The sequence below is a fragment of the Citrus clementina genome, unplaced genomic scaffold (genome assembly GCF_000493195.1).
Source record: "Citrus clementina cultivar Clemenules unplaced genomic scaffold, Citrus_clementina_v1.0 scaffold_1, whole genome shotgun sequence".
Classification (NCBI taxonomy): Eukaryota; Viridiplantae; Streptophyta; class Magnoliopsida; order Sapindales; family Rutaceae; genus Citrus; species Citrus x clementina.
In genome coordinates, this window is record NW_006263303.1 from 4,160,438 (window position 1) to 4,180,831 (window position 20,394).

At 33.4% G+C, this 20,394-nt stretch overlaps 2 protein-coding genes and 1 pseudogene across 4 annotated transcripts; 1 reads left to right on the plus strand and 2 right to left on the minus strand.

The window, feature by feature from the left end:
* Positions 1-2,782: 2,782 nt before the first annotated feature.
* On the minus strand, positions 2,783-6,918 carry LOC18054868 (mitochondrial carrier protein CoAc1). The gene is made up of 7 exons (XM_006450806.2): positions 6,090-6,918; positions 5,562-5,647; positions 5,249-5,456; positions 3,937-4,069; positions 3,475-3,659; positions 3,119-3,250; positions 2,783-3,025 (listed from the first exon to the last, which is right to left on the minus strand). The coding sequence occupies exons 1-7, from the start codon at positions 6,279-6,281 to the stop codon at positions 2,924-2,926; spliced, it is 1,038 nt and encodes a 345-aa protein (XP_006450869.1). The 5' UTR covers positions 6,282-6,918; the 3' UTR covers positions 2,783-2,923.
* A 3,695-nt stretch (positions 6,919-10,613) lies between these two features.
* Positions 10,614-19,256, plus strand: LOC18054869 (TBC1 domain family member 15). 3 transcript variants are annotated; one of them, XM_006450807.2, is made up of 15 exons: positions 10,614-10,884; positions 11,050-11,223; positions 11,330-11,381; positions 11,493-11,600; positions 11,734-11,818; positions 12,250-12,304; positions 12,710-13,111; positions 14,548-14,607; positions 15,310-15,408; positions 15,499-15,609; positions 16,185-16,256; positions 16,366-16,482; positions 17,272-17,421; positions 17,679-17,779; positions 18,644-19,256. In XM_006450807.2, the coding sequence occupies exons 1-15, from the start codon at positions 10,822-10,824 to the stop codon at positions 18,969-18,971; spliced, it is 1,977 nt and encodes a 658-aa protein (XP_006450870.1). In that variant the 5' UTR covers positions 10,614-10,821; the 3' UTR covers positions 18,972-19,256. The 3 variants fall into 3 exon arrangements, with proteins under 3 accessions (XP_006450870.1, XP_024033198.1, XP_024033197.1); XM_024177430.1 differs by lacking the exon at positions 18,644-19,256 and adding an exon at positions 17,881-18,624; XM_024177429.1 differs by lacking the exon at positions 14,548-14,607.
* Positions 19,257-19,699: 443 nt separating this feature from the next.
* Positions 19,700-20,394, minus strand: part of LOC18054870 — a 1,073-nt pseudogene continuing 378 nt past the window's right edge.

Below are 20,394 nucleotides of genomic sequence, written 5' to 3' on the forward strand. Positions count from 1 at the left end.
CGCGTAATCGTTTGACTTTGCCTCCTCTTAAATGCATACTTGTTGGTCATGGCTATATTGAAATTATTCTGTATTTTGTATTGAAATATTTTTTAACAACTACACGATTAAAATAATAAATAATATAAAATACGTTCGGATCTTTTTTTTTGAGACTTTTTATTCAAAGATTTGGTGTTACTTATGCTCTCAATAAACTACCAACGTATCATATCATATAGTTTGGTAAAAGCTTGTCTCTGAAGAGGATCAAGGAGAAAAATTTTCTCGCACAAAGCACTAGAAAAATCGAAGAGATGACAGCTATCAATGGAATAAAGAATGGCTGTTTAATAATTTGAGTGAACTTAAGAAAGAAAAAAAACAATTTAATTAATAATAATCTTGCGAATGGGGGTTTGAATTAAGGACTTGACTAGCTTACAGAATCTGTAAGCTACAGACTGCAGCATCAGCCGTCGGATGTGGAGTGAGAAACTAAACAATAGAAGATCGGATGGTGGGATGACGGGAGATGTTTGTTACAGATAATTAATTAAAACGTTCAAAGTCAACTTACTGACTACCTCTTATTGTATGTTACCGCGAAGCTGTAATCACAACTCGTGTCGTTGTATATGTTGACTTAGTAACAGCTCTCATCATCAATGACGCAACGACAGCACCCCCTTACGTACGGCTGCGGACTCTATCCCTATATTCGTAGTTAGATTTTATAAATATTTTCTTTCCTCATCTTCTAAGTGGTAGAAAAATAGCAACCGTTGACTTAAACACTTTTGCCAAAACAAATGACCCATTTGGAGAAGGAAAAATATCCACCGTCCACCCGTTTTTTACACCTTTTTCAAAAATACACAATTCCTTCATTTTTTGGCTAGAATCCACCTAAAGTTACATTTTTTTTCACTTTTCCACTTCCGTTTGGAATCTGTTAAGAAAACTAACGGAAACTTAAAAAAATGACTATTTTACCCCCAAAACGAAAATTACAATTTCACTTTAAAAATTATAAAAAATAATCAGATTAAATCTAATAATTTTCCCCATCGGTCAATAAAGAAATTAATTCCACAACCATCAAATACAGATTTTTTAAAAAAAATATGTCGGTAATTAGAATGCTAGTATTAAAAATAGCCCAATCTCACAAACCATCAATTGAATTTAAGATAAGTAAAGTTTTATTATTCATTGAGTTATAATATCTAGTAGTTAAGATTTTTTTGTACTTCATTAACGTACCAATAATGATATTCATCATTAAATCTTATTATTTTTGGCATTTTTTAGAGTGAAATTGTAATTTTAATTTTGAGGGTAAAATGGTCATTTTTTTTAAGTTTCCGTTAGTTTTCTTAACGGATTCCAAACGGAAGTGGAAAAGTGAAAAAAAATATAACTTTAGGTGGATTCTAGCCAAAAAATGAAGGAATTGTGTAATTTTGAAAAAGGTGTAAAAAATAAGTGGACGGTGGATATTTTCCCTTTGTAGAATTAATCATAGAGAATAAACCACCGAAATGGGATGAGCTTAGAATTATACCACTCCAGCATAAAATAGTAGTCATATTTCATAAATTTAGACGTTCACTTTATGAAAAAAAATGTCCTTAATCCTGTAAACAATTTAGTATAGAACAACAACTTAAACACTGGACTAATAAAGTAATAGGTAGACCGTTCCATTGGAGTCACTTTGAATTTGAAGAATATATCCTAATCACTGAAGATGCAACCCAAAAAATCTACTCAAAGCATCCACTCCCAGAAGTAACATTCTCCACCAAAACCAAATTGACAAAATTGGTTGAAGCACTATGTTAAAGAATTCAAAGCAGAAATTCGAGCTAAAAAAGAACAGTAGGAATAGGTTAAACGAAAAGCAGAATGGTGGGATGATTTGGGAAGTGAAGAAGCATACAACATAGAAAACATAATGTACAGTTAGTCAGCAATATACAAGTAATATTAGACCAAAGTTAAAGCAGTCAAAGTCATTGTGTTTTTACAGATGACTTTCCTTTACTCAGTACATGATAAGGGAAAAACTGTAAAAAAATCGTTTTTATTTTGTCTTTTGTTATTGACAATGAGTCAGTATAGAAAACAGTAACTAATCAGTCTTTTACTTTTCAAATTTTAATTAATTGTTGCTTTTTTGTCATATGTAAAGTATAATTTTAAATTTTATCTTTTATATATAGAGTTATAAATTTTATTAATGATCGTCTTCTTTTTACCACATAAATAAGTAAATAAATATTTAAAAAATAAAATTAATAAAATTATTCGAGATACTCTAACCTAGCCGTTCCGTTTCATCTTTCCACTTCTTTCGTATAAGAGCACCTCTCCATTCTGTATATCAGAGCACCTAGACTTGGGTGAGGCATTAATGTTTTATAAATGTCCATTTGCCCTAACAGATGATTTGTCTATCCACGTACTGGCAATAGGTGAGGTATTAATGTTTTATAAATGCCCATCTGCCCTGACGGCCAGCCATCCTGTGTTCACTAGTTGAAGTTGTCAAATCGGTTCATTATTAATTATACGGAAGTGGCATCAATCAAGACCGCTGGCATACGAGACAACTAGTTCCTGCAAATTGCACCGCTCAAATAACTGATTCGAATGTTGAATGCTGGTGCCGTTGCCGACTTAATTTTTTTTTTTCAAGGGCATGTAACGTAGTATGTTCGAGACTATTGTGCTTTTACAAACAAATTTTTCGCCCAACTCCAAAACTGTAAATTTCATTCAAAACGTGGAGGGATAATAAGGAGAAAAAATTTGGTCAAAGATTTCATTTCTTAACATTCAATGAACCAATGTAAATTATGTTAATGCCTATGTAGAGGGCCTTCTTTAGTCGGTATGAATCTTTGCTACGGCGTGTGTCTTAGCTTTAGACAGGGATCTATGAGGCGGAGATTGATTTTGATTTCTGCCGAGGTGGTATGCAAAGCCAAGACTTCATCATGTCGTATGCGGTGAAACCAATTGCCACAGAAGGAACAATCTACAATAAAATCATATAAACAGGCCATTTCAAATCTAAGCACGATTACATGATTAAGGTGACAGCAAACTCTGAATGATCTCAAATGGCTACCTTGATATAATTAATGCTGAGGCCCGCAAACAACTGTTTCCATCCTTGATTCCTGACAATAGCGGCAAGGCCTTCAAATGTGTTCCTGTATCTGACATCACCACCTTTGCTTAAAGGGTTCATGTATTCAACCTGCAAAACAACATTTCACAAAATAATGTAGAATTACAATACCATTTTGATACATCCACACCCAGAATTATTGCTTGATAATTTCATTTGACATGGTTTTGGGCAGGACCCTCAACTTTCTTACTGCAAGGTATCTGATCATTTACATTTAACAATAATATTCATAACTAGAGAAGATAGAATTACCCACCCCTAACACCTACTAACAACTATATATATGATACCTGCATCTGTCTCCTAACAACATCTAAGGGGTATGTGAGTGTCTGCCCGAATAACCCAGCCATAGCTCCACAAGAAAGGCGCATCACAATGGACTTCTGGTGCTCCTCAGGGACATGCCTCTTAAGTTCCTCATATATATAGAACTTCAGACCAGCATAAGGGAGGATTCCAGCTAATGTTGGACCTGCTCAGACAAAGACAACTTGAGTTTTTTTAAAAAAATAATTTTGTTATTTTTATTCTTTTTTTGGGTAAATTAGCAATATATCAACGGCATCACATGGAAGAAAAGGCACAGTTTAAACAAGATGATAATTTTCACCGAAGCAGTAATCGTGAACAGACAAGGAAAATCAAATGTTCAAGAGAACTATATAGCCTACCAAATTTGAAGATTACATGTATTGGTGGCAAAACCAACCATCTTAAGGAAAAAGCATAACAGGACAGGACATACGCACCTATGCCTCGATATAGAGCACGTATCCCCCCTTCCTTATAGACGCTTGTAAGTACATCTTTTACACCACTATATGCAGGTTGAGCACAGATACGTCTCATACCACTCCTCAAACTTCCTCTTGTGTCCACGACCTATATATCCATTTAAAAGTGATTACAAGCAAAGGACAGATAAAATGTTCTGCTATTAAGAGGATATTGTTTACAAAATTGGCTGATCAGCAAAAAGTTTCTGTTTTCAAAATATTACTTGAAACGTAAAAAGCAAAAGAAATAACACAAAAATAAACATTTCTTTCAAGTTTCAGAAGAAAAAGAATGGGAACTACTGGCATAACTTAGTTCGACCTAAGCTACGTTTGCCCAGCTGACTGATTTATGAAAACTTAAGACCCTATTTGGTATTGAGGTGAAAAAATAAGTTAATAACTATGGAATAAAAGTTAATAGTGTGTAGTAAATAAGACTTTAAATAATAATTTTGTCAAAAAATAATAAAGATATTTTAAGTTTTCATCATACAAGTGGTGGATCAAATTAACTTAGCTTCGATACTACAGTAATTAGTGTTTACTAAACACCTTAGTGCTGTAAAAGCCACAACTGCCCCACCTCAATATCAAATAGGGCTGAAGTTATCTAGAAGCACTAAGGTTTTAAAATATAGCGACAAATTTAATTATGCATTCACCCTATATATACGCCTCATCATACAATGATTAACAGGATCAAAAGTTGACAAAGCATAAATACCAGAAAAGAAAAAGAAATGAATGTGAATTTGTCCTACATTTATGCTGGGTCAATAGTCTACCCCGTACCCTTCTCACAGGTTCAAACTGTATACGATAAATCAAATTAATTAAATACTGTTATTATGCACATCATACCAATATGTATTAAGCAAAGTTCTAAAACATGGAACACCAAAATTAGAGCTCCTGCCTCCACTATCGTCTTGAACTACAAAATTGTTACCTTCAACCAATTATTGTGGAAAGATAAATGAATCATGTAAACTTACCAGAGAAAGTGACGTATAGGATTATGAAATATTTAAAACTATATTGAACCTTCAGTAGAATATTTCAGTAATTTATGGTGCATATCAGTTAAAAGACTTTGCTAGCACACTACACCTAAAGTATCGACATATCAACATGACAATATCATTAACAAAGGAAGGTATATATCTAAGCATTAATCGTAAATCATAATCTGCAATTACCAATTAACACAAAATCCAATGATTTCCTCCAACTTGCTCAACTAAAGTAAGAAGATTCAATAACGCTTATGCAAACCACTCACCTGATAAGCAAGTTTTGTACGAGCCAGATCTAAAGGATACGTGCATAAAACTGCTGTTCCTCCAGCTAGCGAACCAGCTAATAGATCTATAACAGGACCTGATCCCATGGACGGATAGTTATTTATGATCCAAACACGATACTCCTCATATGTCATGAAATGTAAGGCTGCATAAGGAACAATCCGAAGAACACTAGCTCCATTTCCCCTGCAATTAAGACATAAGAAATTATATTAACTTTCCTGTGGGAAGGATATATATTCAAAAGGAAGCAAAAAATTGCAAAAAGAAGGACAAAAATTGCAATCTTACTTATAAAATCCAAGAATGCCCTCTTGCTTCAATAACTTCTTCAAGGATTGATACACTCCACGAGACTGGAACCCTTCAGTTCTTGTCTACAGAATCAGTCAATGCAAGTGATAATGAGAGAGTTAGAACTATTTAGAGATCATATGTGATAAGCTTCAAACAAATAACTCAGCAACATGAGAATGAGCTAACATGCAATATGCCCAGCTCGCTCAAAAGATAAGAAAGCATAATGTAATAAACTAACACAACTACATTAACAGATAAAACTTTTTCATCCCAAGCTAAATACACATTTTGATCATTTAATTGATGTTTACACATTGACCCCAGAACTATTAGTATCAAAACCACCATAAACAAACCATCAGCACAAATAAATGCAATGTAACCAAAGAAAAAATCTACAATATAAAATGTGCACATACCATGCAGATAAAATTACCCTCATTCATACAATCCTTTAGAAATATTTACACTGTCTGGAACATAAAAATTGAGTGAATGAAACTGAAAAACCGTATTCACCTGCAAGAGTATTTTAGTCCGTTCAAAAGGTGCAACAGCCGTCTTAGCAAATGCCCCTGCAGCACCTCCAGCAATTAGCTCCTTAACATACACAGGCAAACTATCATCATAGGAAACCTCTCTACAAGCTGACGAGCCATCAACTAGTCCAGCCACATTCGTTGACAATGTAGAGCCTTGCTGAGAACCCATGAATCCGACTCAAACCAATTCAACCAATTAAAACGTAACCTTTACCCTCTGTGAATTGGACAAATTATTTAAATTTTTATCACCCACTTTGCAGCTTAAAAAATTCCTTATCCCATCTATCTCTTGGGACACAAAAGCAATAGGCGTTTCTTTCAAATGAAAAATCCAATGGCCTGAGAACTCCCAGAAATAGTAATTCGGGCACGTTCACAAGCCGGTAGTTCTCTTCTATAACAAGAAGATACATCAACAAACTGAACGCCAGTGATTCAATAATCAAAACTCTTCCTCCATAAATGATGATATCACAATCACAAAAATATCGAGATCCAATACCCACAAATAGATTCACAGCTAAGACAATTAATCAATAATCACACAAACAGAATCCAGATCACAGAGAGAGCTTCGGAACCTACCGGAAAATCAATTGAATTGATTTGCGTCTAACGGAGAACGGGGTTATTTTATTTGAATTTATAATCTATGTTTTATATTGCCGTTCTCCTTCTCCTTTTGAGACGGCAAATAGGAGGAAGGTCCCTTTGAACTCTCGCCCTTACTCTTCGAATCGTGTTTGGAATCGGCTACTGCTTTGATTCCTTCGAAGGCCCTTTTACATTGAGTGTCATGTCACGGGCTCTAGTTTGAAAATTGACCACTTCTTTTCAACATTAAAACTCACATGGCACATGTGAATTTTGATGACTTGAGCTCCCATGTAGTCGCGTGATTATTTTATGGGTTATTTTCACCCAGCCCCCAAATGTGTTGATGTTTTTTACTTTACACCCCAAATATTTTGATAATTTTCACCGCATCCTCATTTCCGTTAATTTGACTGTTATTTTTAACGGAGCTATTTGAAATTTAATCAAATATCATAAATGCCCCTTATCTTGAATTGGAGAAGAATTAAATGACGTAAAATGCTAATCCAATAATTGATTTTTACATTAAAAAATTATTAATTAAAGGTAATTAAACAATAATCCCATCAATTAACTTATCAAATAAGATTAATTTATCATCATCAAATAATATTTAGGGTATGAACTTTCAAATTTACCCTTTAACCGTTAGAATAAACGGTCAAATTAACGGATTTAGGTGCAAGGTGGAAATTGTTGAAACATTTGGGGGGAACGATGAAAAATATTGAAATATTTGGGGGTAGGGCGGAATTAACCATTATTTTATTAACAAAATTATAAAATAAATTAATTTTTTAAAATTATCTCTCCATTTTCTCTATTTTATCATATATATACATCTAACCATAAAAAAATTTAGACATATTCTATGCACCACTTATATTATCAGTCAACTACTTCACCATTAACACCATAAAAATTAATTAAAAAATCTAAGTAAAATTAACATTTCATCATTGAATGCATTGAAAAACTATTTTACCCTTTGGAACTTTGAAAAATAACAAAATTTATAATTACATAAGAAATATGACTATAAACATAGCCGTCTTTATTTTTTTTTTATTCTAAATAATGGTCTTTTAATTAAATTTATGAATTTTATTAAGTTTTAAAAGATGAAATGTCTTTTAATACATTTAAGAGTAAAATAATCTAAATTAAATACTCATTTTATTTAGATTTTTTAACAGTGTTAGTGACAAAATAATTGATTAATAGAAATTAAAAAAATATAGATAATGCATAGAATAAATTAGAAATTTTTAATAATTAGAAGTACATCAAACAAAACAAACAGCAATGTACAAGATAATTTCTCTCTTTTTTTTTTTTTAAACGCGCGTGATGTGTGTATCCACAAATTGGTGAGCTTTTGACTTGTCCATACGAGATTACGTCTTTATTATGAAGTCCAGCATTAATTAGAATTGTTGTCAAAGTGTAGTTGTTGTGCGTTGTGCCTGCTATATAATAAAACATTGAATTTCAATCTTGGTTGGATTGTTCCAACCATTAGATTTTGTATGTGACTTATCGGTAAAATAGTACTACATATACTATAATAGACATGGGGATTTCGATTGAAGAATGAAAAAGAATCCAAATATTAATTAAAAATTTTAATTGTCAATGAAAATAATCGGTAATTGGTTTTCTTATATGTATTGATTGCGTTTTTGTGAGTAGAATGTCTCTTAATTTTATAAAAGATGGGATTATCTAAACCTATTAAAATTTTCCACTCGACGGAGTGGGAAGTAATTGACATGTAGATAAAAATTAAATGACCCTCTAATTCAAAGCACTTTACAATATAAACTTATAATATAGATTTTTATCTATTCCTAAGGGAAATTGTAAAAGATGAATTTTATTGAATAATTGAAGTCATAAAAACAATAACAAGACTTCCATAGTTCCATATATATACTATGGTGAATTAAATTAACTTAAAAAAGAAAACTAAAAATAAAATACATATACATATACTATAATGGAATCTAATTAAGAATAGAAAATATTAAAATACCGAAATAACAAAATTCTAAAATTAAAAAATAAAGTCCTATACCATCACTGCATAAGTTAAAGTTTTTATTGTGAAAATATAATTTGATCAATAACTTATTTGACCTTGTTCTGTCCCTTCATCTCTTTCCCTCGTCAAAAATTTATTGTGATACACGAAACAAATTTTGCATTAAACAACGAAATTGTCAAAAAAGTTAATAAATTGGGCCCTATTATAATCTAAAACAAAATGAAAATAACAATACCCATCATGTAAAAATTAAAAATAAAATTTTTTGTACCATTTTAAATCTATTAGAAATTTTTTGGTTAAATCTCAAAAGCACAAACTTTAAATGTTAATAATAGGTAAGAATTGATAATGTTACACTAAAAAGTGAGAAAAAGATAAAGTTGATTCAGCAATAAAAAATAGAAAAAAGAAGAACGGAAAAAATAGAAACAATTGAAAAGAAAAAAAAATAGTTCAAACTTTTATCATAGTTATAGTATAGAAAAAAGTAGTTAATCAAAGGTAATTTTATGATTTTTAAGAAATAGTCAATTAAAATAATAAGTTATAATTTAATAATTATTTTAATTAAAAAAGTGAGTGTTAAAAAAATTAGTGAGTTTAAATAGCCTCGTCCTTTTATTAATAGACTTTGTGTAAAATAGTTGTAACATAATACAAAAAACACAAGACCTTTTGCATTACATCACCAATGGTTTAAAAAAGAAAAAAACCTTCGGCCTTCCTATTTTACCACGTGTCCATAAGTATAAAACTCGTTACACTCAAGTTCTTTATAATATTGAGGTTGAATTACCGTAATTTTAAACTACAACATTATAGTATTTAGTAAATACTAATTACTATAATTTGTAAGTTAAGTTACTTTGATCCACCATTTATATGACGAAAAATCTATAATATCTTTATTATTTTTCTCATAATTATATGTTCTATTAACTTTTTATTTTATGGTTACAATTTTTTTCCCTATAATAATTATAGTTTAAAAAATATAGCACCTTAATAATCGGTAGTGCCTTAGATAATTCAAAGGAAATTTTGAGTGACTTCCCTTCGCATATCACATTATATAAAGAGCCAATATATCATGAAAAAAGGATGCTGTCTATTGAAGACTCACATTAGACTCTCGTCCCAAATTCTCTGTGACCAACACATCAGCTATAGAGAGATGCTAAATTGATTCTAATACTCCTGTAGAGCAGCTCAATTACATTTCTTCTTTATAATCCTTATCTTTTTTCTTATTAACTAAATGCTAACTTGAGTTTCCAAGTATCTTTAGTAAGTGTTTAATGGACACTCGAAACTTTGAAATTTGAAAATAATGCTACTGTATTTATTAATCGGTAATTAGAATTGGTTGAAATAAAAATACACTGAAATTAAAATGAGTTAGAATTGGAACGGTAAAGAATAATTTAAATAAATTGTTCACTTTAACTAAAGAAATCAGAATTGAAATAAACTTTATAATTATTAATTTGTTTAGTTTGTCTTAGAATCAAAATAGGTTATTAACTAGTAAAATAACTTTAGTTAATTGTTGTCATTATTTGTTATATCTATCTCTATCCGATTTTTAATTTAATTAATACTATAAATATTGTAATTTATATTCAAATTAAATTATATTATTATTTTAAACTTATATAAGTATTAAATTATAATATAATTGTTACCTCAGTTAGCAAGAATTTCATAGTACGTAAACAGTAAGTCAGCAACCCGTTGTATACTTCAATTTTCGAACGTCACCAAGCTTTCGGTTTGAGTTTACGTAAGAGTTAAGACTTATAAATTTCTTAATTAATTATTATTTAGTTTTGAAATAAGTGGATAGTAATTTTTCAGGAAAAAAAAGAAAAGAAGAAGAGAAGATACCGAAAATGACTGTGCAGCAGGGACCCACCACACCTTCCCTCGCTATTCCTCCCTCCCCTCGCATCGGCCACGATCCCAATTCTTAATCACGAAGCAAAATCAAATCACTGCTCTCTGTACCCTCGCTCTCATTCTCATCCCTACACTATATAGTTGATTAATCAGCAAAATCATGCAAGAAATGGAGCTACACGATTTATCAGACGACGCCGATTACGCCGCGTCTATGCAACAAGTAAGCAATTTCTTTTAATTCACATTCACACACGGCAATCGCTTTCTCGTTTTTTGCTAGTTTTGATCCGATCGCGTTTAATCAAAACAAGAATTTTACTTTGCCATGAATCGGGGATTCGATGAACATTTATTTTTTATTTTTTTGGTTTTTGTTTATAAATAGGGATCATCAAGCATGATGAGGAGCGATAGCAGCAAGAGAAGCTCGTCGAGCGAATCGGAAGGCGCTGAACTGGTTTATTTGAAAGATAACGTGACTATTCATCCTACTCAGTTTGCATCTGAACGAATTAGCGGAAGATTAAAGCTAATTAAACAAGGATCCTCTCTCTTCATGGTAACAATTTTGCAATTAACTATAATATTACTAACTTGTTGTTTATCTCTGATATCCTTATAATTTCTTTTATTCTTTTAATTTTTGTTTTTGTGTGTTACAATAGACTTGGATTCCGTACAAAGGCCAAAACTCCAACACTAGGCTATCTGAGAAAGGTATGTTTAGCTTTGTACTTGTTATAATTAAATTAATTAATCGAGTATGCAATTCAGGTATAAATGTTTATAAGTGCTGACTGTTATTGTTTTATTGCTTTGTATGTGTAGATAGGAATTTGTATACCATAAGGGCAGTGCCATTTACAGAAGTGCGGTCCATTCGCCGACACACTCCGGCTTTTGGGTGGCAGTACATAATTGTTGTTTTATCATCAGGTTGTCAAATTATTTTAGCTCTAATAAATTCAAATTATTTTAGCTTTAATAAATTTCTTTGTTTCACTTTACAAGCCTATATGAACTATTTTTTGTCTCTATAAGTGGAGTGAATGGGGTTGTCTTTTTCCAGGACTTGCTTTTCCTCCTCTTTACTTCTACACTGGAGGAGTTAGGGAGTTCCTCGCTACCATAAAGCAACACGTCTTACTTGTGAGGTTGGTGATTTATTATCATATTCCCATTTTCTTTAATTTCTCGTATATGTATATGTGCATAGTGTATCTGTATTATATTAGTCTATGAACTAGATTCTAAACGAATCAAGTATGTGCTGACATGCATATATGTTCTTGTGCATCTGAAATCCATCTATGACTGTTCAAGTGAAACGTAGACATCAGACTAGAGTTTCTGTTAATTTTGGTTCAGTTTAGATTGCGTGTTCAGAAATGTTGCATCATATGAGTGTCTGTGGGATATGAATATCTTATACTAACAATCTGTATGGCCAACTCATAACTCATTTTGGAGTATAATGCCGGAAGATAAATCCATCTAGGTTATTTATTTATTATAAGGCTATTACTTTCATCTTAAGCCTATGATGCCATTCATTGATGTCCCTTGCTTTACATCATGTTTCCAGGTCAGTAGAAGATGCAAATGTCTTTCTTGTTAATGATTTTGATAACCGTCTACAGGTATGTAACAAACTAATTTACTTGTTTTAATCGCTCAGATAAATAGATATTCATCCATTGGTACAATGCATCTCTCTCTTGCAATTTTCATACATATGGTGTTAAACATTTCTTACATGGGGAATTATGGGTTCTTTTAACAGTGAAAATCTTGTGATTTTGAATTTAATTTTCTCCCAACTAAAGGAATGTACAAACTTGCACCTGCTCAGCTGCACATATCCATTATCTATGTTGTTTTGTCTTTAGAAAAAATATCTTTATTTCTTTATTTTGCATTTTCATTAGCGACACAATTCATTTAGTCAAGTTTACCTAGCTATTCAAATTTTCGCGTTTTGATCGATCAACGTTATGTCTTGTTTTGGTATGATTAACACTGGATGTTCTCATTGCTTGCAACAGAGAACTTTATCTTCTTTGGAGCTGCCTAGGGCAGTTTCTATTGCAAGTGGGTCATCAACACCTGTTTCAATTGGCGACTCTCCTACAAATGTGAACCTAGAGAGGACCAATGGAGGCCTTGGCCATGATAGTCACAGTATTTCTCAATTCCATGGGAGACAGAAGCAAAAGGCTCAAGATCCTGCTCGGGATATTTCAATTCAAGTACTGGAAAAATTCTCTCTTGTAACGAAATTTGCCCGCGAAACAACTTCTCAACTATTTCGTGAAAATCATAGCAATGGCTTTGGTGCTTTTGAGAAGAAATTTGATAGCCAGTCTGCCCTAGATTTCGATCACAAGGCATCCTATGATACAGAGACAATTGTTAATGAAATCCCAGTAGCCCCAGATCCTGTGGAGGTAATTCTTTGATTTTTGCAACTTCTTAGTTATTTCAGGTTAAGTTGTGACTTCCTCTTTCTGTAATTCCTCAATGATTCAATACTTTTCACTTGTAAATTTTTATATTGGTTGTTGCATCATCTTCATTTATTCTACTGGTGCTGATTATATTGTCCACAGTAAGTTATCATGTCCATTGTGTGCATCAACTGACTTACCACTATCATGATATGAGGTTATTTCTTCTTTTGTTTATTTTCGTGTTAATTGGATGTTGGCTGTCCATTTAGCTGCTAGGTTTGGCCTTTGGGCGAATAGCTTTCTTATATAATGAGAATCCACAATAAAATCTCAAACCCAGCTTTTTAGTGTGGGTCAACTTTTATAGGTTCACTGCTTGATAAATTATTATTATTCATGTTATCTGTGAGGCATTTTGGGCATAGTAGAATGCTTAGTGTCCCTTAGCAACAGTGAATGCAAGGTGCATGCAATGGACGACAGCAAAAAGGACGCATGATGCGATGCTAAGATGTACTTTCTGGGGTCCAGATCATTTTCGAAGCTTTTATTGGGTTGGGACTACACTACATGCCTCTACTTTTTGCCATATCAGTATAGGATTATTCATTATTTTTATTAGTATGGTTGAAATTTGGTTCAGAGCTTTTGCACTCTGTGCAACTCAGGTCTCAGGCCACTTGCATATTGTAGTTGGAAAAAGAATACAGACTTCTTTTCCAAGGCCATCTGATGTAGACATTTATCCATTTTAAACAGAAAATTTCATCTAGGAAGCACATTCATGATGAAGAAGCTGTCACCAATGTGGGAACTTTTGAGCTAATTGATTGTAAGGAGGTATAGAAAGGAGCTTTATGTCTTATTAGTTTCTGGATTTTTTTTCTTCCTTTCAGTGTTTCCACCCATTTTTAAGAATCATGATTGGTTCATGGTGCATATACAGTCATGCATGCTTGTAGTTACTTATCTGTCTTGGATACATGTGGACCTTTTCTTTTTTCTTTTTTAGGCCAAATCTCTTTTTAATCTGTCCGTGTTATTGCAAAGTGACTGACCAAAGATTACTATGTTCCTCAACATATGACTCCAATATTGTACAGAAGCTCAAGTGCAACATCCCATTGTTTGAATGACAAAATGGTGATGATCTTGGATAATTTTGAACCTAAAATCTTCCTCTGCATCAGCTTAGGCTGAAGTAACCTGATTTCTACTCAACTATGAGAAAACAAAATTGATTTCTATGGGATGTTAGGCGTATAAAGTAATCCCATTGGTAGTTTGGTAACTGTTGACTGTGGGACTATAGACAATGGTGCCAATTGGTTTTCGTTTGTTAGATGGCTTGATATGTTTTGATTGCTTTAATCTGTGGCTTTTCATGTTAGAAGAGTGACATGTGTGCTTTTGTTTATGTTTCATTTTGGCAGTTCGATAAACTAACACTAGTTTGGGGAAAACCCCGACAGCCTCCCTTGGGATCTGAAGAGGTAAGGGCTGCCTTCTTTAAGTTCTCTGTCTAGCTTTAATTCTTGAGGATAGACCCTGTAAGCATGAAGTTTCTATCAGTCATACTTTTGTCTCCTTAAAGGCAGTCATACTTTTGTCTCCTTAAAGGAATTTATTTCATCTGTTTCCTGAAGCAGGTCCAGCAGAGCGCACGCACACAAATGCACACACGCACATGCATATTCTTTTGTTTTTGTGCACGGCGATGTGTATGACATCCAATTCTCCTCTTGTTTATATATGAGACAAAAATCAAATTACATCTGGCACAAAGTCTCTTATTTTCACTGCTTGATATCATATGAGGATTTATTTTTCAAATAAAAAATATGACTTCTATATTCTTGGAGAATCGGAGTTACTTGATCAAAATTGTATAAAAAACATGAATGTTTACTTTTTATGAAAATGAATGTGAGAGGTTTGCATATGACCCTTTTGTTTTGAGTGTTTGCTTTGTAATTAGGTATTGCTCATTAGATAAGTGGGTCTTTTATTTATTTATTTATTTATTTATTTTTAATTCTTTGAACATGGCAACCATGACACCTAAATATTTTAAGGCAATTGCACCAAATTGTCAATACATGTTTGATTTAAAATTTTGGAATCCCTGAAATATTTGCCAGATGTTGTATTTATATGCATCATTGTTGCTGTGCTGATATCTTTTATATGTTCAGTGGACAACTTTTTTGGACAATGAGGGGCGAGTTATGGATTCAAATGCTTTAAGGAAAAGAATATTCTATGGGGGAGTTGATCACAAATTACGGAGAGAGGTTTGAATCCTTAGTAGGGGACATTCTGCTGAGTATTTGGTTTTCATTAATTTTGTATCTTGTTCATGAAGCCCTTGATTATGTTTGTAGGTTTGGGCGTTCTTGTTGGGATACTATGCATATGATTCAACATATGCTGAGAGGGAGTATCTTAGGTGCATTAAGAAGTCAGAGTATGAGAACATAAAGAGGCAGTGGCAGGTTCGCTGTTAATATTCATTTATTCTTTTGTTTAGAATCATTCCGTCCTGTTCAATGCTGTTCTCTCATTTTGTATATCTGTGTGTTTGTGCTGTCATGTTTTGTAGAACCCTCCCTTGTATCAGCTCAAATTTTGGATGGTTTTCTTTTGTTGTCATATTTTCCTTTGTCATAATTATTTTTATTTCTCTCTTCAAATTTCTCCATTTCATTATGTCTGCAGCTTTAGTGCTCTATCTTTATAGTTAGCTCTGCTTTTTCTCTTTGTTGTTTCCTTTTCCTTTCGTTTTCATAAAGAAAAATGCTAATATACTGTCCGAGGGGGAGAGAGAGAAATTAATGCATTGCTTTTAAGGTAAACACGTTGCTTTGTGCCATGGCTTTTTGAGCCTTTTGATGAAAATATAATGTAAGTACATTGTGTTGTTCAATGTTGTTTTTGTGGTTTTATGGACCTGTTTTTAGATAGCAACCTTATTTTTCACTTCTCATGGTTTCTTGTGTGTTTAGAATTTATGATTTTCTTTAGAGAGGTTTTTCGAAGGCTTAATATGCAGATATAATTTCTTCTGCAGAGTATCTCACCTGAACAGGCAAGAAGGTTTACAAAATTCAGGGAGAGGAAAGGGCTTATAGATAAAGATGTGGTATGTATGAAACTAGAACCAGTATTCACCACCTTTGTAAATTATTTTATGGAGGAAGTTTAAAAATGAAATGGTGATTCTAAATTGGGTTTTTTTCTCTGTTTTCTAGGTGAGGACTGATAGGTCGGTCACTTTCTTCGATGGGGATGATAATCCAAATGTGCATCTTCTACGTGATATTCTGTTGACATACTCTTTCTATAACTTTGATCTTGGTTATTGTCAGGTAATTACTTCTAACATCGAGTGATCTTTCTTAGCCTTGCTGGTGGTCGCATGAAAATGTATGATTTTACACTTGTGTATAGTCATCAAGCTGTGATTGTCATTTGCTTTGCATAAGTCAAAGAATGATTGAAAAGCATTTAGGAATGCAACAGAAGTGAAGGCTGGACAGATAATCTTTTGAGTCTGCTGGTGTCATATGCACAAAAACTATTGAATAAGCATGAAAAATTTCATGGTTATTATTTGTAACTTAGAAATATTGAAGTAAAACAAGAAAATTGATCAAGTGTAGCATCCTTATTTTTACGTCTTGCTTTGAAATCCATGTTAAATATGAAACAAAGGCTGGCTTTTATCTGAAATTCCCAATGCAGTTATAGCTGCATTACTGGCATAATCAATCCTTCTTTTCGATTGTTTGAATTATCTTCCAAATTAACTATTCTGTATGCAATTATTTCTTCAAAGTCAATTGTTTTTGGTATTATAGAGTAGTTTTTTGTTTGAGTAGGTTTTATATTACATAATGAGAAGTGGATTTCTTGTGATTTTGAGTTCTTGTTTTAGTTAGGGTTTTGCCATCATAAATAGGGCTTCGTTTTTCATTTTTAATCAAAATTTTATGATTATTGAATGGAATATTATTGTTTCTCCCTTGTCTATTATTCCTTATCATTTTTATTTTGTGGTACTGTCTATCCTGCATCAGATAGGCTATGACCAGTTCGTGCATGCAGTTTGGTACTCTCATGATTTTTCATTTATATTATTGCTATCTGTCTTACAGGGTATGAGTGATCTGCTGTCCCCAATACTGTTTGTAATGGAGGATGAGTCGCAATCATTTTGGTGTTTTGTGGCATTGATGGAGCGCCTTGGTCCTAATTTTAATCGTGACCAAAATGGCATGCACAGCCAACTTTTTGCACTATCTAAGGTCTCTCTCTTCATCTTTTAGCTTCTTGTTTCACCCACAGAAGAATATGCATAATCTGTCATTTAATATTTGAAATCAGATTTTACATTCTCTACTTTCCGCTTGGATTCCCTTTCCAAATGATGACAATTATTCTATAATTTGTTAGTGACCAGCTTTATAAGAATTGAGATTAGGTGTCTTAGCTTTTCCTTGACTAACTTTTTAGCTAGGCAAACAGAATGAGTTTCGAGTTTTAATCATCACTTTTGTTGCAGTTGGTGGAGTTGCTGGACAATCCGTTCCATAACTATTTCAAGCAGAATGATTGCTTGAATTATTTCTTCTGCTTTCGCTGGGTTCTAATACAATTTAAAAGGTCAGATGCCTGAATTAAATTGTTCAGTTTGATAATGTATATGTTCTTTGAACATGTCATTCAAGTAATATCTGATAGCTTTTTTATTTCATCAAATATAGAATAATATTCTGAACAGGTCCTAGGTTGATGAATATAGCCCAGTTGATAAGCCTCTTCTAGTGGAAGCAAGAGGTCCAGTTTTCAAGTCTGAAGGGATATGTTTAATTTGAGAGTGGGGAGGGGTTGGGTTGCAAGGTAATTGGAAAGGGAAAAAGAGAAGTCCTAGACCAGTGAAAGGAATTTCCACGATTTCAGTATCCTTGTAGAGGAGGGAGTGGAAATAGGATATCCCCTATCAGACTTTTCATTGGCTGTGTGGCTATCTGTATATGATTGTGTGCATTTTTGTACAAGTTAGTGTATTTGCCTGTGTGAAGAGGGGATAGAAAAGAGCATGCTACCTGAGTGGAATTATCTTAACGACTTTTCTGTGTGTATGGATTGCCGAGTAGATACCAACAGAGAGAAAAGAGTTTTGAGCTTCTTGGTTCTAATATGGTCATTGAGCATTTGATTGTGCCTTGAAACTTGGGTAGCAAGTTTAGTTGTAATTTTATTGCCAAAGTGTCACTTCCCTTTGCTTTTTAACTGTTTTGGCTCCCAGGGGCTTGGCTCAAGTGGATTTCAAGTAACTTTCTTTGGTTGGCCATTCGAGTTCAAATCTTAGGGGAGGAGGGGGGCTAAAATATCTATATGAGCTTTTGCCCCTCACTTAACCTCGTCATAATCATCTGAATTCTTAATTTTTCTTATTGCATGGATAATTGTATGTGATAATATGATGTCCAGAGTTTTCCTGATTTATGATTTCATGTTTTTCAGAGAATTTGAATATGAGAAAACAATGCGATTGTGGGAGGTATTATGGACTCATTATCTGTCTGAGCATCTGCACCTGTATGTATGTGTTGCAATTTTGAAGCGGTATCGCAACAAGATAATGGGGGAGCAAATGGACTTTGACACGCTCTTGAAATTTATTAATGAGCTGAGTGGTCGGATTGACCTTGATGCAATCCTTAGAGATGCTGAGGCTTTGTGTATATGTGCTGGCGAAAACGGTGCTGCGAGCATTCCTCCTGGAACTCCGCCTTCATTGCCTATTGACAATGGTTTGTTATATTCTCAACAAGAAGATGAAGTATTGTGAATAAAATTCCTTTCGGGTCTGTGGATGTGGAAATATTAAGTGCATCATGTAATTAGCTAATTTTTCTCGACAGTTTTAGCATTATAAAATACAGATATCAGATAAAATAACCATGTTTTGCCATTAAATCCTGGGCCCTAATTAACTTCCGTTAGCTTAAATTCCTTGATGTATCCAACAGTTTGTTCCTTACTGCATTTTATTTTGGCTCGTGTGCCGAAAGCGCTATATTTTGAATTGGAAATGGTCAAAAGGCGCCAGATTCTAACGGGTTTTTCCGAGTTCTGAAAATTGGCTCTTAAATTTATTCGTGTTAGCCGAGTTGTTCATTTGTAAACTGCAGCGCGCGTGGAGTGCAATCAAATAAAAGGGTTTCATTAAGTTTCACCTTCCCGGTGGGGTAAAAGGACATGCATTATTTTCTTCAAGTTTTTTTTTTTTCCTCTCTCTTTTGTCGAGTCCGATACATGGTTCACAATTCAGAGAGAAAGAGACTGATTTCATGGGATGAATAGACAGTCCTTTTTTTACATTACATAATCATCGTTACGTACATTACATTAGAGTGCAACCACGCATCAGTGGTTTAGGAAGAAACACAATAATGTATGTAACCTGATGCAAAATCCTAGCTAGGTCACTAGTCACTAGTACGTACTAAGCAGACATTTTTATTTTAAAGCATGAGGAGATGCACGACTCGAGATATATTTATTTTGAAGCACGAGGAGATGCACTACTCGAGACATTAGAGAACGCGATTACTGGTTGCACTCAAAGGTCTCGAATACAAGGAAGGAATCCAAATAGGCAATGAAAGGCTCATCATCAAATACAAATGTAGAATTATTGGGAGGAATCAGCGCACATTCTAAGTAATTGTTAAAGCTCCCTCCACAATCACCTTCAGTCCACGTATTAGCATCGTAGTCATTTCTCTCTTCTTCGAATCCTTGAGAAGCGTTTAGAGAATTGCGACACATTGGAGGGGCAGGGAGTTTGCTGTTGCTGCCGCCGTCGTCATTATTCTCCCTGCAGTCACCACCATTAATGTTGTGGGTGCCCATGTCAACGGCAGTCGCTTTTCTTTTGCCAAAACGGCATTTCTTGTTCAAATGGGTATTCCAGTAGTTCTTCACTTCATTGTCGGTTCGACCAGGAAGTCGACCCGCTATCAATGACCATCTACATGCATGTCACGAGATCAACAATAATAATCTTGAAATGAAAATAAAAATAAAAAGCCAAAACAAAGGAAAAAATTTAATAAAAAAAGTAATTAAAGTGTACTAATTAAGTAATTAAGAACATTAATCACCGGTTGCCAAGACGTTTAGGCATTCGGATGATAAGGTCTTCTTCTTGTTGAGAGATGCACCGCGCTTGATGTTTGGTCTCAGGTAATTCTTCCATCTTGCCGACT